Raw genomic sequence first — 17,958 nt, forward strand, 5'->3', positions numbered from 1 at the left:
ATATGTGTTATGTATATGTATGGTTGTGATTGTGTATGTGTGTTTGCAGAAAAAGGATTGGAGGGATATTCACCAAACTATTCAAAGAATTTCCTTCATAAATGAGAGTGGTTGAGAGAGAAGGTTGCACATTTATCACCAATGACTGGTCATTCTGTATTGCAAATGTATTCATGTATTACTTATCAAATAAAAGAAAACCACTGAATTAATTCGAAATTAAATTCCCTTTATATTTACACACTTTATCATTGGTTTTAGGCTTGTTTTCTTAACTTTTTTCCCCTTAGTATATCATTAAAATATGTTCAGAGTTAAAAGTACTACAATAAATTTTAAAAAGTATATAAACAACCCCCCAAATTTTCCAATAATCTTATTTCTCAGATAAACACTATTAACATTTTGATAAAAGAGGAAAGAAGCAGAAAGAGTGATATGTCTACATCATACATATATAAAACCATTTCCACATACTATCAAGGGAGTTTTATTCCCTGATTTTTTAATTTAGCATTATATTGGCAGTTTCCCCCCAGTCATTAATCATTCGTCTGAAACATGATACTTAATGGATATATGTCATTCCATCATATGGATGGAATACTAAATACGTAAGTGGTTTTAAATTTTCTCATTGTTAGATATAAGGCAACAATCATTCTCTTAATATATTTGTCAAAATCTCTGAATATTTCCTTACAGAGATTATAGAATATCTGGATTTGCTGGAGGAAAAGTTTTAAGCTCTTAATACCTCTGAATATATTGCCAAGGCTTCACCAATTTATATTCCCATCAGCAGATATAAAAGTTCCAGTTTTAACCTGTCATTGCCATCACTATTTATTAGTATTTTTCAATCTTCCAAATTTGATGGTTGGAGAGGAACTGTCTAATTGTTCTTCAATTTGCATTTTTTTCTAAATGTATATATTTGGTGACCAGTAATGTGTTTTTAGAGGCTGATTTTTTTTTTTTATTTACAACCCCCCACCCAAGCCTCCGCCGCCCAGATTTTCCACTGAGCTGTTTGTCATTTTCCTACTCCTTTATGGTACTGGGTGTGTGCATATGTGCATGTATACTAAACACTGATTTATATACACACAAATCTCACATTGATTTAAGATACTACTCCTATAGCTTTGTCACGCTGCAAATATTTTTCTGAGATATGCCTTCACTATATTTTCACACAAAAATAACATTTTATATTCAATCTGTAAATCTTTCCTTTATGGCTTCTTCCTTTGCTTAAGCTTCCCTACGTTGTCATATTTGTTTTCTGAGAAACATACTTTTCAATGTATCTCAGGTTGTTGGGAGGTTTAGAAGACATGATTAACACAAGAAATTTATGGGGAGTTTCAGTAAAGGCATTGTATTCCAAATAAAACTCAAGAATATTAGTGAAATAAATGCAAAGAATGTGATAAGCTGTCAAACTTCCTAGAAAAAATAAATAAGTGTTCAGTTTTTTTCTGTTGCTTCTGTAAGGAATTAAGTTTAAGTGATAAGTTGATAATCTGATTAATCAAGTTAGAGTTCACTGGAGTTTAAATGGAAGCTCCTAGGTCACTTCCAGGGATGGGCACTCACCTTGAGGCAACATCAAACTAAGTGGTTACACATAACTGCCAGATAGAGAAACCACCGACCATGTCACATAAGAATGCAAGTTCAACTCTGTAATTTCTTAAATGTGCTGATAGTAAAAAGCCACCAGTTCACAAGCTTCTTTCAAACATTTCACATCTCAGTTATTGCAAAACCAGTTTGATAAAGATCTTTTTAAAAAGTTTTCTTGTCTTTTGATTTTTTCAACTTTTTATAAAAGAACATTTCAAAGGTATACAAAAGCAGACAAATAGTAGAATGAACTTCCCTCCATACAATGTCCTTATCCAAACTTAACAATTATCAGCTCACAGCCAATTTGGTTTTATTGCCTCCTCCCTTCCCTCTCCTACTCCCACCATCTGGACTATTTTTGAAACAAATTCCAAACATCCTACCTTTCAAGTATTTCAGTATGAGATAAGGTCTTTTAAGGATATTTTTCCCATTTAGTGACTTAAGCCAGATATGTTCTATTTAAATCATGTAGTTATCCTTTCCAGGAAGTGGGGGTGGGGAGTGGGGGGAGATGTTCAGTCTTCATATTCTCATTCCTTTTGTATTTATTCCTCATTCTTGGGCAATCTGGCTGTGCAACTGGAACTAGTCTTGCTAAGGGCAAGGACCTCCTTGTTGCCCATTTCAATGGAAAGTTTTCAGTACTTTGGCCTACATCCATATTTAACCCCAACCACACCCACCTACTGGAGCTCTTTTATCCTTTAGGACATAATTATCACTCTTCATAATTCCTCTCTCTCTGTCTCTCTGCACCCCCACGCCCTTCTCTCCCTCTTTTTCTCTCTGATTTTCCCTCCGGAGACTTTATAATGGAAAAGATGCCCCTGTATTTCGGTGAGGCTAGTGAAAGAAGGGCATAACCTCTTACAAGTTCTCCTTGCCCTTTGATGCTGGATGGTCACTTGTGACTCTGCCTTAGAGGGTTTGCAGACATCCCTGCCAGCTCTCCACTGCACCCATCAGCAAAGAGCCATGAACTGTCACACCAAAGAGGCCAACTTCTTTTCAGATTGAGAGCAAAAATACTTAAATGCTTCTCTCTCTCCTTTTTACTGGCTTTACAAATAATTTTTTCCAAAGTCTGAAATACATTTCTGTTACAACTATAAATGAAATTAAAGTGGACTACTTTTTATGAGTGCAGGAAATGAAATACACTTCAAGCAGGGACATAAAGAAAATCCATTTTACCTCATCAAAGACCTTGGAAACAACATGCTTGCCCAGAATAGGAATGTAGGTGGGGCAGTGAGGGACCGCTGTCGTGGACAAGGCATCCATGAGAGTGAGCTTCCTGGCAACCAGGCCATGGATATCGAGCCAGTTTGCTGAAGACATGTCTGAAGAACTAAGGACAAATGACTGTGACATTTTAAAACTTATAAGAATGACAACAACAAACATCACGAAACTCTCCAAATGAATTTAAAGTACTCACTCTTGGTCATAAAGTTGGCTTTCTTCTCGAGTCAGTCTTTCTGATGATTTGTCATCTGGATAATCACTTGTCAGCAGAATGCTCATTTCTGTGGATGGGGGAATGGCAACTGTGTAATTTCCTCATATACATGATTTATATCAAAATGCGAAAGGATCACACTCCAGTTGTGACTGAGGGCTAATAGATGGACCACAGTTCAAAGTGGGTTCTCAGGTGAGATTCATTTGCAACTGACACCCAAGACCGATGCATAGGTAAATATAGTACTGTTAGTGGAACCCAGCTGCCTCAGCAGTAGCAGTGGTGTTCTTTCACCCTGCTGCTCTACCACAAGTCAGTTGTGGCATTTGCTCCTCAGAACCCAGTAACTGCCATTTTGTCAGTTGTGGCAGTGGCTCCTCAGAGCCCTTTTATGTAACAGTTTACTTCCTGAATCGTGGAATGGACCAATTAGGTGCAACCTATGAGCTAATTGGTGCTTAGTGGTCCAATCAGCCACAGGATTGAAAAATGGCCCAATCAGACTTGTGGTTGGGGCACCCTGAAAGAGGATATAAGCCAGGGTTGGGAGGAGCTGAGGGAGAGAAAATGCCAGCCTCTGAAGGAAGAAAGAAGATGGTTCCAGCCTCCTAAGCAAGAAGAAAGAAGGGGAAGACTCCATTCCTGACCACTGAAGAAAGAAAGAAAGAAAGAAAGAAGCATCCAGCAGCTGACTTCTAAGGAGGAAAGAGAAGCCGAAGACCTTGTCAGAGACAGGGCTCTGGTCCTGTCTGTGACATCGCCTGAAAGGAGCACCAAAGTCCCTGGGCCTGGTGTCTCAAAGAGCTGCTTGTTGTTGGTATAACCCACCAACTCACAGGAGCTGTTAACATTGGGTGTCTCTGACATTACCTCTCAGAAAACAGTAGTGACCATTACTACTGGTCAGTGCTGTCCAGTACTCCTGGTGACTCTCACTGATGCTATCTGGATGAGATAACCAGCCACTTGTGGCTACAGAAAGCTTTGTTTTCCCTGTTTGTAAAATAAGCCCCATGGTTGTTCCTGGAGCCTGAGGTCTCTTGCAATTGTGTGCGCAGGTGAGAACCCATAGACAGTGACCTGTCTTCTTATTGGGCACTGTCCTTTGTTAGACTATAGTCCATAAGCCTCTACTGTATGGGTGTTATATTGCTATAGCACTTGGTTTTGGTTTTTGGCCTTTTGGAGCTTTTGAGCAGCTCTCTTGTTTCAGAGCCCAGGCAGGTTGGTGGCTGTTTCATCCTTCCATCTGGCCTCCTGCCCTGTTGCCCTGTCTGCCCCTGCTTCAGTACTATCATTCTTTTGCTTATCTACCTCACCCCATATCCACTGAGATCTTTCTCCATGGAAGAATGAGACATATTCATTCTCTCCTTCTCCAGAAAACATGTTAGAGAAGAATACTGTTAACCAACGCAGCCTTCATTAGACTCACTCCAAGTTGTATAAAAGAGCCTTGATTGATATTTTAGTTTTTGATTATTTTGTGGTTCTTCCACTCTACTTGGAAAACCAAATTTCCTCTTAGGTTCTGTTTAGCTGTAGTTTCAAATTTTCAAATTAATATTTAGGGCCTTTAATGTATATCATTATATAAACTTGGATTTATAAGTGGAAGAAATATTAGTTAGTTGAACCAACAGCCTCTAGAGGAGGGGAATTTGTGAATACGTTAGTTGAATGCCTAAGAAAATATATTCTAATCATCATGTAATAAGTTCTTTCAGGACTAGACAAATAATAGGGAAAATGACAATTCAATTGAAATGGAAAAAGACAGCACACTGACACCAGCACTGATGAACACAGGGCTTGGTTGAGCCACAATAGAGGAACAACAGGTGTGACTTTGTCATTCAGACATTTCCACTACTTAGAGGATGGCGTGTGTGTGCTTGACAGAGATTTTATCATTTATAAACTGTTTGAAATACAGGGAATTAAACTTTCAAATTTACTATTTCAGAATAAGCGTTTTTATCAATAGTAATAAAAATTGAGTAGAAAAATTATATTTTCCTCACATTTAGCCCCCCAAAAGCTGACAATATGGACCAGAGAGAGGCTCATCAGATGGTGTAAACTGTGAATGAAGGGAAGAAATTAAACCAACTTTGAAGTGTTAGATTTTCAAATGCAAACCATGGAGCAGCAGCAAGCATTGCTAGCACCATTGCCATGAGCTCTGTGTGTCTATTAAACACTCAGCCATGACAAGTGCAGGTCCTGCCCTGAAAAAATTCAATTTACTACAACAGGTAGCCCTGATTTATAAAGGAGTCCTTTGAATAATAAGCAATCCAAACACACTTAACATGATTTTTTTTCCCAGACACCTCTCTGCCCAGCTCTTTCGGTAGCGGAGACATGGATAAAGGGAGGCGAGCCTGCATTTCCTGATAGAGCACCCCTCTCTGACTTGCCTTTGTCACTTGGGGTATACCAGCTGCTGGAGTTGGAAAGGCCATCCTTCCTCTCATTGTAAGCTGAGCTCTTGAGCGTGGACATCTGACTTCTAAGCAGACTGGTTCTGGTAGATTCTGTTGGTATTAGAGGGAAAAGGGTTAAAGAAATTTGGGATGGAAAGAGATGCTTCCTCAGGTGTAACTATTTCCTTGGAGTAACTCTTAGAAGAAATTTCTGTGACCAATTGAATGTTGAAGTAATGACTTTCTTCACTTTTGAGTTTAAGCTTTGCCTCTCTTGGAAAGAAATTAGGTTCCAAACTCATTCAAGCAGAATTCATTTTATTGCAGGTGAAGGAATGAGGTCCCTGCATCCTTGCTGGCTCTCAACTGGGGATGCACCTCAACTCTTAATGCACTGACATTCCCCTCCATCTGCAGGTTAGCAATGGCACACTGACTCCCATTCCCCTCAGATTTCAAATATCTCTTTGTAGTGGGGCAAGTAGTCACAGGGTGGGCAGGGAGACCAGGGAATGGGAGGCTGGTAGGCCTCCCAGTCCCTGAGAATCGTTAGGCTTTCTCTGGGCTCTCTCTCTCTCTGGCATACTCTGGTGGTCTCACCTCTTTTGCAGTCACTCATCCTCCATCCTCCTGTAGCCCTGGCCTCTAGGCTCAGCTGGGCACACTTGCACATGCACACACACCCATACATCAGGTGTTCACAATGAGGCACGTGTGCCCCACATCCACGCTTCCAAGCACCTTCTGTATTAACATGATCAAGGCAGCAACTGAGAGCCACAGAGGCTCCTGGAGTAAAAAGCCTGATTAATTCATTTATTTGACACTTTCTCTTCTGCCTGCAGCCAACTGGAAAGAACTCCCCTGTTTAAGGGCTCATCTAAATACACTGGGCCCCTAATAGCCCTGTCTTAAGGTCCATATCACATAATCATGGGGTGATGCTTCTTTATATTCATGGGGTGATGCTTCTTCATATTCACAGGTGCAGGGTTGCAAGCAGGACATCTTGGTAGGCTGTTAGAAACTGTCTAACACTGCCGCTGTCTACACCTTTAGTTCTATTATTTTCTACCCTCTGTTGCATTCCTTCAACTAGCAAGTGGAATTTGTGTGCTTTAAAAGATAATGAGTCTGCATCAAAATATCTTAATTACTTTTCATGTGATTACATAAACCACACTTGTAGTTCACAATTAAAAGCACAAGTTCTAAGGCTTTATGCAGTATTTATGAATGAAACATATGTCCTTGTTTTCAATAGCTCTGTAAGAAATTAAATAATTAAAGTGAAAATTAACTAATAATCTTCAAGTTGCCTATCTTTTTTTTTCTTTTGCTGAGAATCTCATCCTTTTCCATCCTGACTTTATCTTTTTATTTTTTTAATTTTATTTTTATATTCTCCATACAATTACAACCACCTTATTTTGACACCAAGCCCTCCTTTCCCCACCCTCCACTCCCCATAGAGTGTCTCTGGTTCATAGTTGTTTCTTGATGTTGATATTTTCTTTCTTATAGTTATTCTTTTTCCTGGTCCCTTATTTTTCTAGATTCATGCTATGAGTGAGACCATCCGGTATTTTTCTTTTTCTTTCTGGCTTATTTCGCTGAGCATGATCCCTTCCAGCGCCATCCATGTTGCTGCAAATTGCATGTGTTTATCATTTTTGGATGCTGAGTAATATTCCATGGCATATATGTACCACATCTTCTTGATCCAGTCATCTATTTTTGGGCATTTGATTTGTTTCCAAAGCTTAGCTAATGTAAATAGTGCTGCTATAAACATAGGGGTACAGGTGCTCTTTGGAATTGATGTTTCTGTGTCCTTTGGGTAAATACCTAGGAGTGGAATTGCTGGATCATATGGAAGCTCTATGTTTAGTAGGTCAAGAAATCTCCACACAGCTCTCCATAGTGGTTGGACCAGTTTGCACTCCCACCAGCAGTGCAGAAGAGTTCCTTTTTCTCCACACCCTCACCAACATTTGTTGTTGCTAGTTTTTTTAATATGTGCCATTCTCACTGGTGTAAGATGGTATCTCATGGTAGTTTTGATTTGCATTTCCCTGATTACAAGTGATGTTGAACATTTTTTCATATGCCTGTTAGCCACTTGCATTTCCTCTTCGGAGAAGCTTCTTTTTATCTCTTCTGCCCATTTTTTGACTGGATTATTTTTTTTGTTTTTGTTGAGTCTCATCAGCTCTTTGTAGATTTTTGTGATCAGTCCTTTATCATTAGTGTTGTGTTATTGTCTCTTTTGCTGTGAAGAAGCTCTTTAATTTGATGTAGTCCCAGCTGTTTATCTTTGCCTTCAATATCACTGCTTTGGGTGATGTGTCTGTAAAGATGTCTTTGATGTACATATCATGTAGTGTTTTGCCTATATTTCCTTCTATGTATTTTATGGTTTCAGGTCTTATGTCTAGTTCTTTAAGCCATTTTGAGTTGGTTTTTGTGCATGGTGTGAGGCAGTAGTCAAGTTTCATTCTTTTGCATTTAGCAACCCAGTTTTCCCAGCACCATTTATTGAACAAACTTTCTTTTCTCCAATGCATATTCTTTGCTCCTTTGTCAAAGATTAGTTGACTGTAAATCAGTGGGTTTATTTCTGGATTTTCTATTTGATTCCATTGGTCTGTGTCTGTTCTTGTTCCAATACCATGCAGTTTTGATGATTATGGCTTTGAATATAGTTTGAAGTCTGGGAGTGGGATGCCTCCATTCCCTTCTTTTTTTTTTCAGGAGAACTCTGGCTATTCGGAGGTTTTTGGTGATTCCATATGAATTTCATCAATAATTGTTCTATTTCTTTGAAGAATGACATTGAAATTTTTATTGGAATAGCATTGAATCTGTATATTGCTTTTGGTAGGATGGCCATTTTAATAATGTTTATTCTTCCAATCCATGAGCAGGAAATGTCTTTCCATTTCTTTGTGTCTACTTCTATTTCTTTTAACAGTGTTTTATAGTTTTCTTTGTATAGGTCCTTTACCTCTTTTGTTAGATTTATTCCCAAGTATTTGATTTTTTTTTGTTTTGATAATAAAAGGGATGGTTTTTTTTATTTCTTCTTCTTCAGATTTCAAGACAAGGATGTCCACTCTCACCACTGCTTTTCAATATAATACTGGCAGTCCTAGCCAGAGCAATAAGACAAGAGAAAGACATCCAACGAATCCAAATAGGAAAAGAAGAAGTCAAACTATAACTATTTGCAGATGATATGATAATATACATAGAGAACCCCAAAAACTCCACAGAAAAACTAATTCAACTCCTCAATCAGTTCAGTAAAGTGGCAGGATACAAAATCAACACGCAAAAATCAGTAGCCTTCCTATACACAAACAATAAATCTGAAGAAGAAATCAAAAAAACCATCCATTTTATTATCAAAACAAAAAAAATCAAATACTTGGGAATAAATCTAACAAAAGAGGTAAAGGACCTATACAAAGAAAACCATAAAGTTGCCTATCTTTTGCACAGAAAGGTAATTCTAGTGGTTCATATGCATGGAGATAGTGGTGGGCTATGTGTTATTCCCTGTTTTCATAGGCAACAACAGGGTGAATACTGTCTTGGTTACCTCTGTAACCAGGAATTAAAAAGAATAAATTTTATAGGGAGCTATGTCTATGAGCAAAGAGATAAATAACCCACACCGGAGAGCAGAATTCTTGTCCCAATCACACTGACAGGCCACTTTCACCAAAATCGCTAAACGAACCATGTACGCAGATATGGCAAAATAAACATGAAATTTAGCTCAAAAAGATCCAATCATGAAAACTACTATTTCCAAACTCTGCAAACACTGAAATAAAAAGTTATCTGGCACTGGATTCAAATATTTAAATATTCCCTAAACTTTGCATAGTCAGTTCCCACGTTTCATCACTCTTCTACATCAAAAACTGAAACAAAAATTTAACAAAAAAAATTATCAACAGCAAAGAACACAAATCTAAATGAATGGAAAGTGACAAAATGTCATTAAAATATTTAGGATGAATATCAAGTAGCATCTTTAGCAAAACTCACATTTATTGAAATGGGCAGGCAGGACAGGTAAGAAGGATACAGTTACACAAGTGGCCCATTTTGGAAACTTCTTTGTCACCATAGGCCTAAGACCTTCCCCCTTGAACAGAGATACCAGGAGCAAGTGGAAAGATCAAGCAAGAGGATCCAGGCTATAGCAAGTGGCCTATTTCAGGAAGCCCTATAGATTCAAAGTTCTCCTCTCCTCCTCATAGAGACCTGGGGACACCCAAGACATAGCACTGGCAGTATCAGCAGGACCGATAAGAGCTTCAGTGACACCAGAATGGCAAACCCCGTAATAGTACTAAAAGGCATGGAAATTAAGTTTTCATTGGTACCACAACCTACATAAGCAGGTAAGGCCTATGTGCTAACTCTAAACAGGGTAATGACTGCCTAAAATAATATTTAAATAGGATCCAGAGTCCTTAGGATAACAGACAAAATGTTCAGGATATTATTAAAATAATTTACTATCATATGGAAGAACTCAGAAAATCACATATTGAATGAGGAAAACTTACTCTTGAATAAGGAAACTGAGGATCTGTTCACTTTTAAAATGTACTTTCTGTTATTAAAATTGGATGAATTATATTGTCTGTTTTCAAGTTCATTGCGGTTATAAAAACAAAATATCCAACGTTCATATATTCAGAGTCCCAAAAGGACAAAAAGAAAGGGGGAGCTGAGATTATCTGAAGAACAGATGAAAACTCCCCAAATTTCATGAGCTACAATTTATAGATTCAAGAGCTGAGCAAACCCCAAATAGAATATACCCAAAGAAATCCAAGCCAAATCCCATTATAGTTTAATGTCAGAAAACTAGAGACAAGGAACAAAATCTTGAAAGCAGTCAGAATGAAAGGATACAGTACTATTTTTTTCAAGATGTTGATGACATCATTGGGGAAACTGGGTGAACAGTAGGTATATGAACCTTTTGACACTGCACAACTACATATGAATGTGCAATTTTCTCAAAAATTTCAATTTAGAAAAGTTAAGGCTTCTTTGAAAATAATACATGGGTTTAGCTTTTATTTTTACCTCCTTACACTGAAGGGAAACTAATGAGACCAACGAAATTCAAACCATTTTATTCGCTATTACCTGCGTGAAGGACTTTTTTTTTCTGAATCTTTTGATTTGAAAGGTCCCTTGGTACTTTCGACATATTTAGGGAGGACGATTGTGTTGATTCAACATCAGAGTGAGGTTTCGCACATATTTCTGGGGTTGAAGCCATAGAACAGATTTCTTTTTGATGCCTGTTTTGATTTAGATAAGGGAAAAGGAGAGGAGACAAAATTTTTATTAAGAAGGCAGAGTTAGGTCAATAATAATCATGTTGATGCTGCAAACTTAAAGTGAAACTGCCCCATTTGGTTAATCTATAAAGAGCCACATCACTTCTCCCCCCTTGCAGAGGAGTGGCCCAGCCATGACGTCATTAGACAAGTCTCACATCACAGCTCTTTTTCCTCCCGACTGCAAGACTCAGTGAAGTTACTGAATGCTCTTTGAACTTCCTCACTTTCCTCCTCTATAAACTGTGGGAAACCTGCTTCTCCCTGACTGCACTGGGCAGTCATGAACACGAGGGAGAGAAAGTTATAAACCAGAAAGCATTCCAGAAAGAAATCTGTTCTCTGATCATAGGTTTGAGCAGCTAGTGCTTATAAAGACCAGAGAGCCAAAAGCCTACCTTGGATGCCCTATGCCAGACCTCAGCAAATCATTCACCAGTATGACCAGGATATTTTCCCAGACACACCTCTGAAGCTCTGAACACAGAAGCCAGAGAAAAGAGTTTCCCAAACCATCTCCTGCTCCAATACCGTGAAGCATGTTCTCCCTCCTTAATACACCCCCGCCCTCAGTGCCCCACCGCCCCCCAGGCCTGCCTCCATAGAGCACTCGCCTGTCTCCATGATCCTTGTCCATCCTCCTCCACACTAGATCTGCAGTGAAAGGAGGGACCAGGCTTATATTCACCTGTACGCCCCAGTTCACCTGGCACATAATTTATATTCAATAAATGTTTGTAAAAAGAAGGAGGGAGAGATTTGAGAGCTATAATTTTTTTCTAGTAGAAAACTAGAACAAGGCAATTCATCTCTTTTTACTGATCCCAGGCTCATGCCCTCCCTCCAGCCCATGTTAATGCTTACTTTGCAATAGGAAGTCACTGAATTTCAATGAAGAAAAAAATCCTGATCAGTATTCTCAAATTTGCATTTTAATATCAAATAAAACACAATTCCTGGGCCTCCCCAGTGGCGCAGCGGTTGAGCACTGGGTTGCGAAGCTGCTCGCAGCCTCTGCAGCGCCGGTTCGATCCCCGGCTGCTCCCCGGCCACAGGAGGAGGGTCCCACATGGCGCGCAGACCCTTCCTGCCGCCCGCTGCTCCCCTCAGCAGTGTACTTCGGTCCTTCTGCCTGCTCTGCTCCCCGCTCTGGCTCTGGTAAATTCTCTCACCCTCCCGCGCTTCTGACTGTACCCAGTGCTTGTATAAATAATAAATACATAAATCTTTAAAAAGAAAAAAAAACACAATTCCTGATAGGGCATTTATATGAAACTGTGGTGCTTGAATATCCTTACAACACTAAACCATTTTGAAAAGATCTGACACATTTTCTGAGTGTTGGGGAAGGTTTTGACTTTTGTTTAAAATTACTAGAATTTAGGATGGGGGAAAAACTGAGAAGTCGTCTATCCCAAATCCTACCGCCACAGCCACCATCTTAAAGATGAGGAAACTGAGCCCCATAGCAATGGATGGATGTACAGAGAAGTTACAGATCCACCAAGGTCACACAGAGTGAAGGGCAGACCTTGGATCCCAGGCCCCTGAGTAAATCTCCTTCACTACACAGCACTGGGGCTCAGCTTTGCGACTGCTTGGGTTGGGGTCTGTCCACACTGGGTGGAGATGAAATTCAACACTGCTTTTAGGGGCCATGTAAGGATATCAGAATTTACATGTAAAGCTGAACATGAGGTCTCCTTAAGCACACTGTTTCTAATTATTAGATTATGTATTCTCTTTGCTTACAATTAATCCTAACACACTTATAGTATGTGATTCATTTCATTTAAAGAAATATTTCTAAGCGCTTCAGGAAAAAGGAATGTCAAGGACAGTGAACAGAGCATCTGGAGGACCCTCAGCCATGGGAAGCTCAGGTGGTTTGGTGTGCTCACTTAGTGTCGCCTTCCTTCTCTCCATTGTACCACCAGTCCATGATCAAGGATTCGGAATAAAGGTTTTGCACCTTCTCCAGGTCACTGCGTCCCTGCTCCATTTCTTCCATTAAAAGAATCAGATCTTCATTCTATCAAAATGAAAAAGTGAATACATTATGACAATGAACTAAAGAGTTTACATTTCAAATATTTCCAACAGAAAAAAACCAGGAAAAGAAGAATCTAAATAATTTTATGTAGTTCATGTTATTCCACTTTAAATGGCCTTTATTAAGGTCTAATCCACAGACTATAAACTAAATGTATGCAAAGTGGGCTGTTTGTACAGTTTTGACATTCACACCTGTGAAATTATTATTTTAATCAAAATAAAAGCAAATCTATTACTCCCAAAGTTTTTCTTTCTTTTTTTTTAAAGATTTATTTATTTATGAATACAAGAACTGGGGTACAGGCTAGAGATGTGGGAGGGTGAGAGGATTCACCAGGGTGGGCAACAGTGCAGTTAGATTGACTGAAATACACTGCTGAGGGGAGCTGCGGGCAAGTCAGGAGAGATCTGCTGCGCCATGTGGGTTACTCCCTGGCCGGGGATCAAACTCATGCTGCAGAGGCTGTGGATAGCTTCATAGGTTGCATCTTAATCCCTTGCGCACCAGCGAGGCCCACTCCCAATGTTTTTTCATATCCCATCTTGATCTGTCTTCCTCATTATCCCCTTAATTCTTCTCCTCCCAGTGGGAGCTTTTATCAGAAACATATCTTAGACTTTTTCAACATGTTTTATGCATTAATTGAGATGATTATAAAAGTTTTTAAAAATATGTTAATATGGTAAATCATGCATTGATTTTCAAATGTTAAACCAACCCTGCATTTCTGGGATATACCAAATTGGGTCAGTATATATTAGACTTTTAATATATTATTAACTTCAGTTTGCTAAATTTTATTTAGAACTTTTGCATGAGCAAAAGAGCTTTTGCATGTCTTTGAGCAATTTATTATTTAATCTAACACTGACATCTGAGTCAGTTTGCATATGCTTAATTTTTCTGTTTGCTTTTTCTCCTTATTCTAGGCCTGCATTTTCCTGCTTCTTTGCATATTCTGTACTATTTGACTAGATACCAGAAATTGTCAATTTTACTTTGTTGGGTGGTGGATATTTTTGTTCTTATAATTATTTGGGGAACTTGTTCAGGGATGCAGTTAAGTTCCTTGGAAAGAGTTTGATACTTTCAGGTATTGAATTTAAGATTTGCTAGTCAGAACTGGAGGAACACTTACTTGGCTGTTGCCAGTACTGAAGAAAGATTCAGGTGGATCTGTGTACTCTACCCCATGCATGTAGAATTAAGAGGTTTTTCAGCCTAGTTGTTGCAAGTAGTCCCTATGCCAAACCCTATGTGAGGTCAGAGTACTGTTCCTTACAAGCCTCTTGGGTGAGTCTTTCCCCAGACTCCAGTAATTTCCTCATATGCAAGTACTTGTCAGTGCTCTGACTTGTTCTGGAATTATGATCACTTCTCAGGGCAGATAATAAGACACAAAAAACATTCTCTAGCAGGACATCCTTGAAAGTATATTCCCCAGACAAGATCCGAGAGTAGAATTTTCTCCCATTAGTATGAATTGTTTTATCAGATGGTTGCATAGTTACATAGTCTAAGACATCGGGAGACAGCTACCTAACATTTGTATTTTTTTAAAACTTCCCACAATTGTCTGCATACAGCATTAGTTAACGGGCTTCACATATGGACCCCCTGGGATACTTGTTAAAAGAATGGATTCTGGAAGCTTGGCGAAATGTTGATAATTGTTGGGTGACTAATGTATACATGGGGGTCCACATGCTTTTCTAATTTTGTGTATTTTTGAAACTTTCCATAATAAATTGTTGAGAAGAAAAAAATGCATATCTTAATTAAATATTACTGGGTGTCTAAGCCTAGAGTCTAATTTAGTAGCTCTGAAGTACAATCCAGGAATCTGCATTTTTATAAGTGCCTGAGCTCAGATGGTCTTTGGATTACATTTTAAGAAACATTGGTATACACATTGTGACACAATTCACTTACTAGATCTGACTTTGTGATTACTGTTTTCCAATCTAATTTTGTCAGTGGGCCTCCAGTCTAAAATGCTCAATTACAAAAATACGTTCTTCTCAGCTCATCAAGCTCTTACCTGAACAGTCACTGGTGGGAAGGCATCCTTGCAGCCAAAATTATAACAATGAAATTCTCCTCCAGTCAAAGAAGCAAGCTCTTTCAAAAATTCATTTGCAATCTCATCATAGTAATTGAAGGAGATGGTATAGATAGGAATATTTTTAAAAGCTTTGACTTGGTCTATAACCATTTCCGGTGGCTGAAAATGATAGAAATAGGAAAAGAGAAAAAAACATGAAAACCCTTGTTTTTATTGTAGGTGGTAAAATTCTCAACAGGTAATTCCTTCAATTCAAGTAAATAAGCAAAGCCAACAATGCCAGATAGTGACAGTACAAAATCTAGGGACATGGAACGGGTATAAGTTGGTTGGAAAAAGTATGTGGGAGAGAGATTTAGATAGCCAAGTCACTCAACTTTAGGTACACGTAAGTTTAGAGTGTTGGGTTGTGCTTTAAGCTACTTCAGATACTGGAGTTGGAAACCATAAGTAAAACATCCTGGCCATTGAGATTTCATAGAATGAGACCACTGGAGCTCAGTGTTGCTTCCAAAGTATCTCCATCAAAGAGCAATTTCCAGCTTCAGATATCCCATGGTGAGTGTGCCTCCCAGAGGAAACATTTATTAAGGGTCCATCTGTGTGCTGGGCCCTCAGGATATATTGGGGACACAGTACCCCAGTTAATCCCCACTACTGTCTTGTGAAATAGTTTCTGAAGGACTGCTCCTACTTAATGCTCATTCCTCTCCTTTTTTACTGTCAGAGCACTAATTTTCTTCACATGGTAGTAATATGCCCAGTTAACAACAACAAAATACAAACACTACATACACATACACACACACACTCACACACACACCCCTCACCCTCCTTCTAGGACTTTTGCAGCCAAGGATGGCCATGTGATTCAGTTCTGGCCAATGAAACATAAGAAGTCCCAGGGGAACATTCCCTTGACCGTAAAAAGATAAAACTTTACAAGAAAAACGCTAAAATCCTTGCCCTTCTTCCTCCCTGGAAATGGACACTCTACTTAGAGGTGCAGCAGCCATCTTACAACCATGAGAATAGAAGTCACAGACAAAGGTACAAAGTCACATACAAAGGAAGCTTATTTTCTGGGAACCATCCATGTATCCCTATATAACCTTGACTACATGTGGGCACATTTCTTATCCATAGAAATATAAGCCCCCCCCCAGTTTTTTCACCCATTATTTGCTTTTTTCCAAGTCATATACAACACTAATTTGCATGGTAAATATAAACTTCATGAGAGATTAAGATACTAAGATTCAGAAAGTAAGATTCCCAGGGTCACCAAGCTCAGAGTCAATTTTTGGTACTAGAAGCAATGCCAGATTACTTCCCTAACTTGTAACAAATACTATTTCTTGGTAAGAATCAACTCTCAGTAAACATTACTGAGGACAGTGAGTAGATGAGTTCCCTGTCTCTTTTCTATCAGCACTACAGCCTAGCTGAAAACCTTCAGAGGCTGCCTATGATCATCCTCATCCCACTTGGTCAGTCTCCCAGTGACAAAGTCCCTCTTTGGGAGCTGACTTCTTTAGGCCCCTCCTCCTTTCAGATTCCTGTTCTTTGGCTTTTAGCCCTTGCTCATCAATTTTCTTTTGAAGCCTGAGGAGGCAGGGAGATGAGGGAGAGAGTTGACTTACTACTGGTTGCCCTTGGGAAGCTCACACACTGCCCAGGGAAGCAGCTAACTAAATGGTGCTCAAGTCTGGTTTCATTCCAGCCACCACATACACACAGCCTCAGTCTCCCTCTCTGGCTCCAGCCTCAAGCCTGCCGTTACCCATAAACCCACCTCTACCTCTTTTTTTTTAAAAAGATTTATTTATGCATACAAGAACTGGGGTGTAGGCCAGAGTTGTGGGGTGGGGGTGAGAGGATTCACCAGAGACAGAGTGGGGAACAGAACAGGCAGACTGACTGAAATACACTGCTGAGGGGAGCAGCAGGTGAGTCAGGAGAGGTCTGTTGGGCCATGTGTGTTGCTCCCTGGCTGGCTGGAGATAGAACTTGTGCTGCAGAGGCTGCTGATAGCTTCACAGTGCTGTGCTTAACCCCTTGCGCCACCAGGGAGGCCCCACTTCTACATCTTGATTCTTCTCTTCCCTCTCTTTGGGTCATCAGCTGGTTTCCTAACCGAAGAGCAAGCAACCCACTGGAGGGGTGGCCCCATTTTTCTTGTCCACTACAGGGGCAGAGCAAAGTTCTCTGCTTCTACCTCTCCTTCCTACAACTAGACTCCCATTTGGAGCACAAACTATGGATGCGGCACTAAGCACGCTGCTGTGCTCTCTCCCAGCATCCTTCCCATAGCCCTTGGAGGCAGGTACTACTGTTATCCTCATTTCTACCCATGGCCTCCTGGCCATAGCCCCTCAGCCCCACACACCAGACTAGAGGTAATAGACCTCAATTCTGTTAATTTGACATAGTTTTCGCCAGGAACTACAGCTATAACATTGATTTATACTGACTGTGTAAGTGCCAGGTACCAAGGGTAGCATTTCCATCTTTTCATATGTGGCCTGACATTACTTCACATATTTATTTGCTCATTGCCTAGATCCCCAGAAAATATAAGCATCAAGGCAGGTACCTCATCTTGCTCACCACTGAATTTCAGACTCACAGCAGTGCCTACCACATAAAAGGTGTTCGATAAATATTACAGGGATGAATTCATGGGCACATCATCTCATTTACTCACAACAACCTTGTGAAAAGGGAGCATAATTTTTAAGCTACAGATGAGGAAATTCACATTAGATGACACAGGCCCAAGGTCATTCAGAAGGGCATTTCAGGGGATGAGCTTCTGACTGGTCTCTAGCTCTACAGCTGTTCCATCATTCTGTACAGAGTGTGAACACAAGGAAGGCTGTGACGTGTATACTTATGTCCCTTACTTTTAGCCAGGCCCTCACAGTGTA

General features: G+C 39.7%; 1 protein-coding gene across 1 annotated transcript in view; it reads right to left on the reverse strand.

Annotated features, from left to right (window-relative positions):
• Positions 1-17,958, reverse strand: part of VWA3B (von Willebrand factor A domain containing 3B) — a gene marked incomplete at both ends in the record, with an annotated part of 150,230 nt that overhangs the window by 42,119 nt on the left and 90,153 nt on the right. The window contains 6 exons of the mRNA XM_084235717.1: positions 2,833-2,989; positions 3,080-3,167; positions 5,512-5,643; positions 10,711-10,868; positions 12,809-12,939; positions 15,005-15,187. Coding sequence (XP_084091843.1) covers positions 2,833-2,989; positions 3,080-3,167; positions 5,512-5,643; positions 10,711-10,868; positions 12,809-12,939; positions 15,005-15,187 — 849 coding nt within the window. The remainder of the gene's footprint in view (positions 1-2,832; positions 2,990-3,079; positions 3,168-5,511; positions 5,644-10,710; positions 10,869-12,808; positions 12,940-15,004; positions 15,188-17,958) is intronic.

Source organism: Talpa europaea (genome assembly GCF_964194135.1).
Source record: "Talpa europaea genome assembly, chromosome: 6".
NCBI classification, from domain to species: domain Eukaryota; kingdom Metazoa; phylum Chordata; class Mammalia; order Eulipotyphla; family Talpidae; genus Talpa; species Talpa europaea.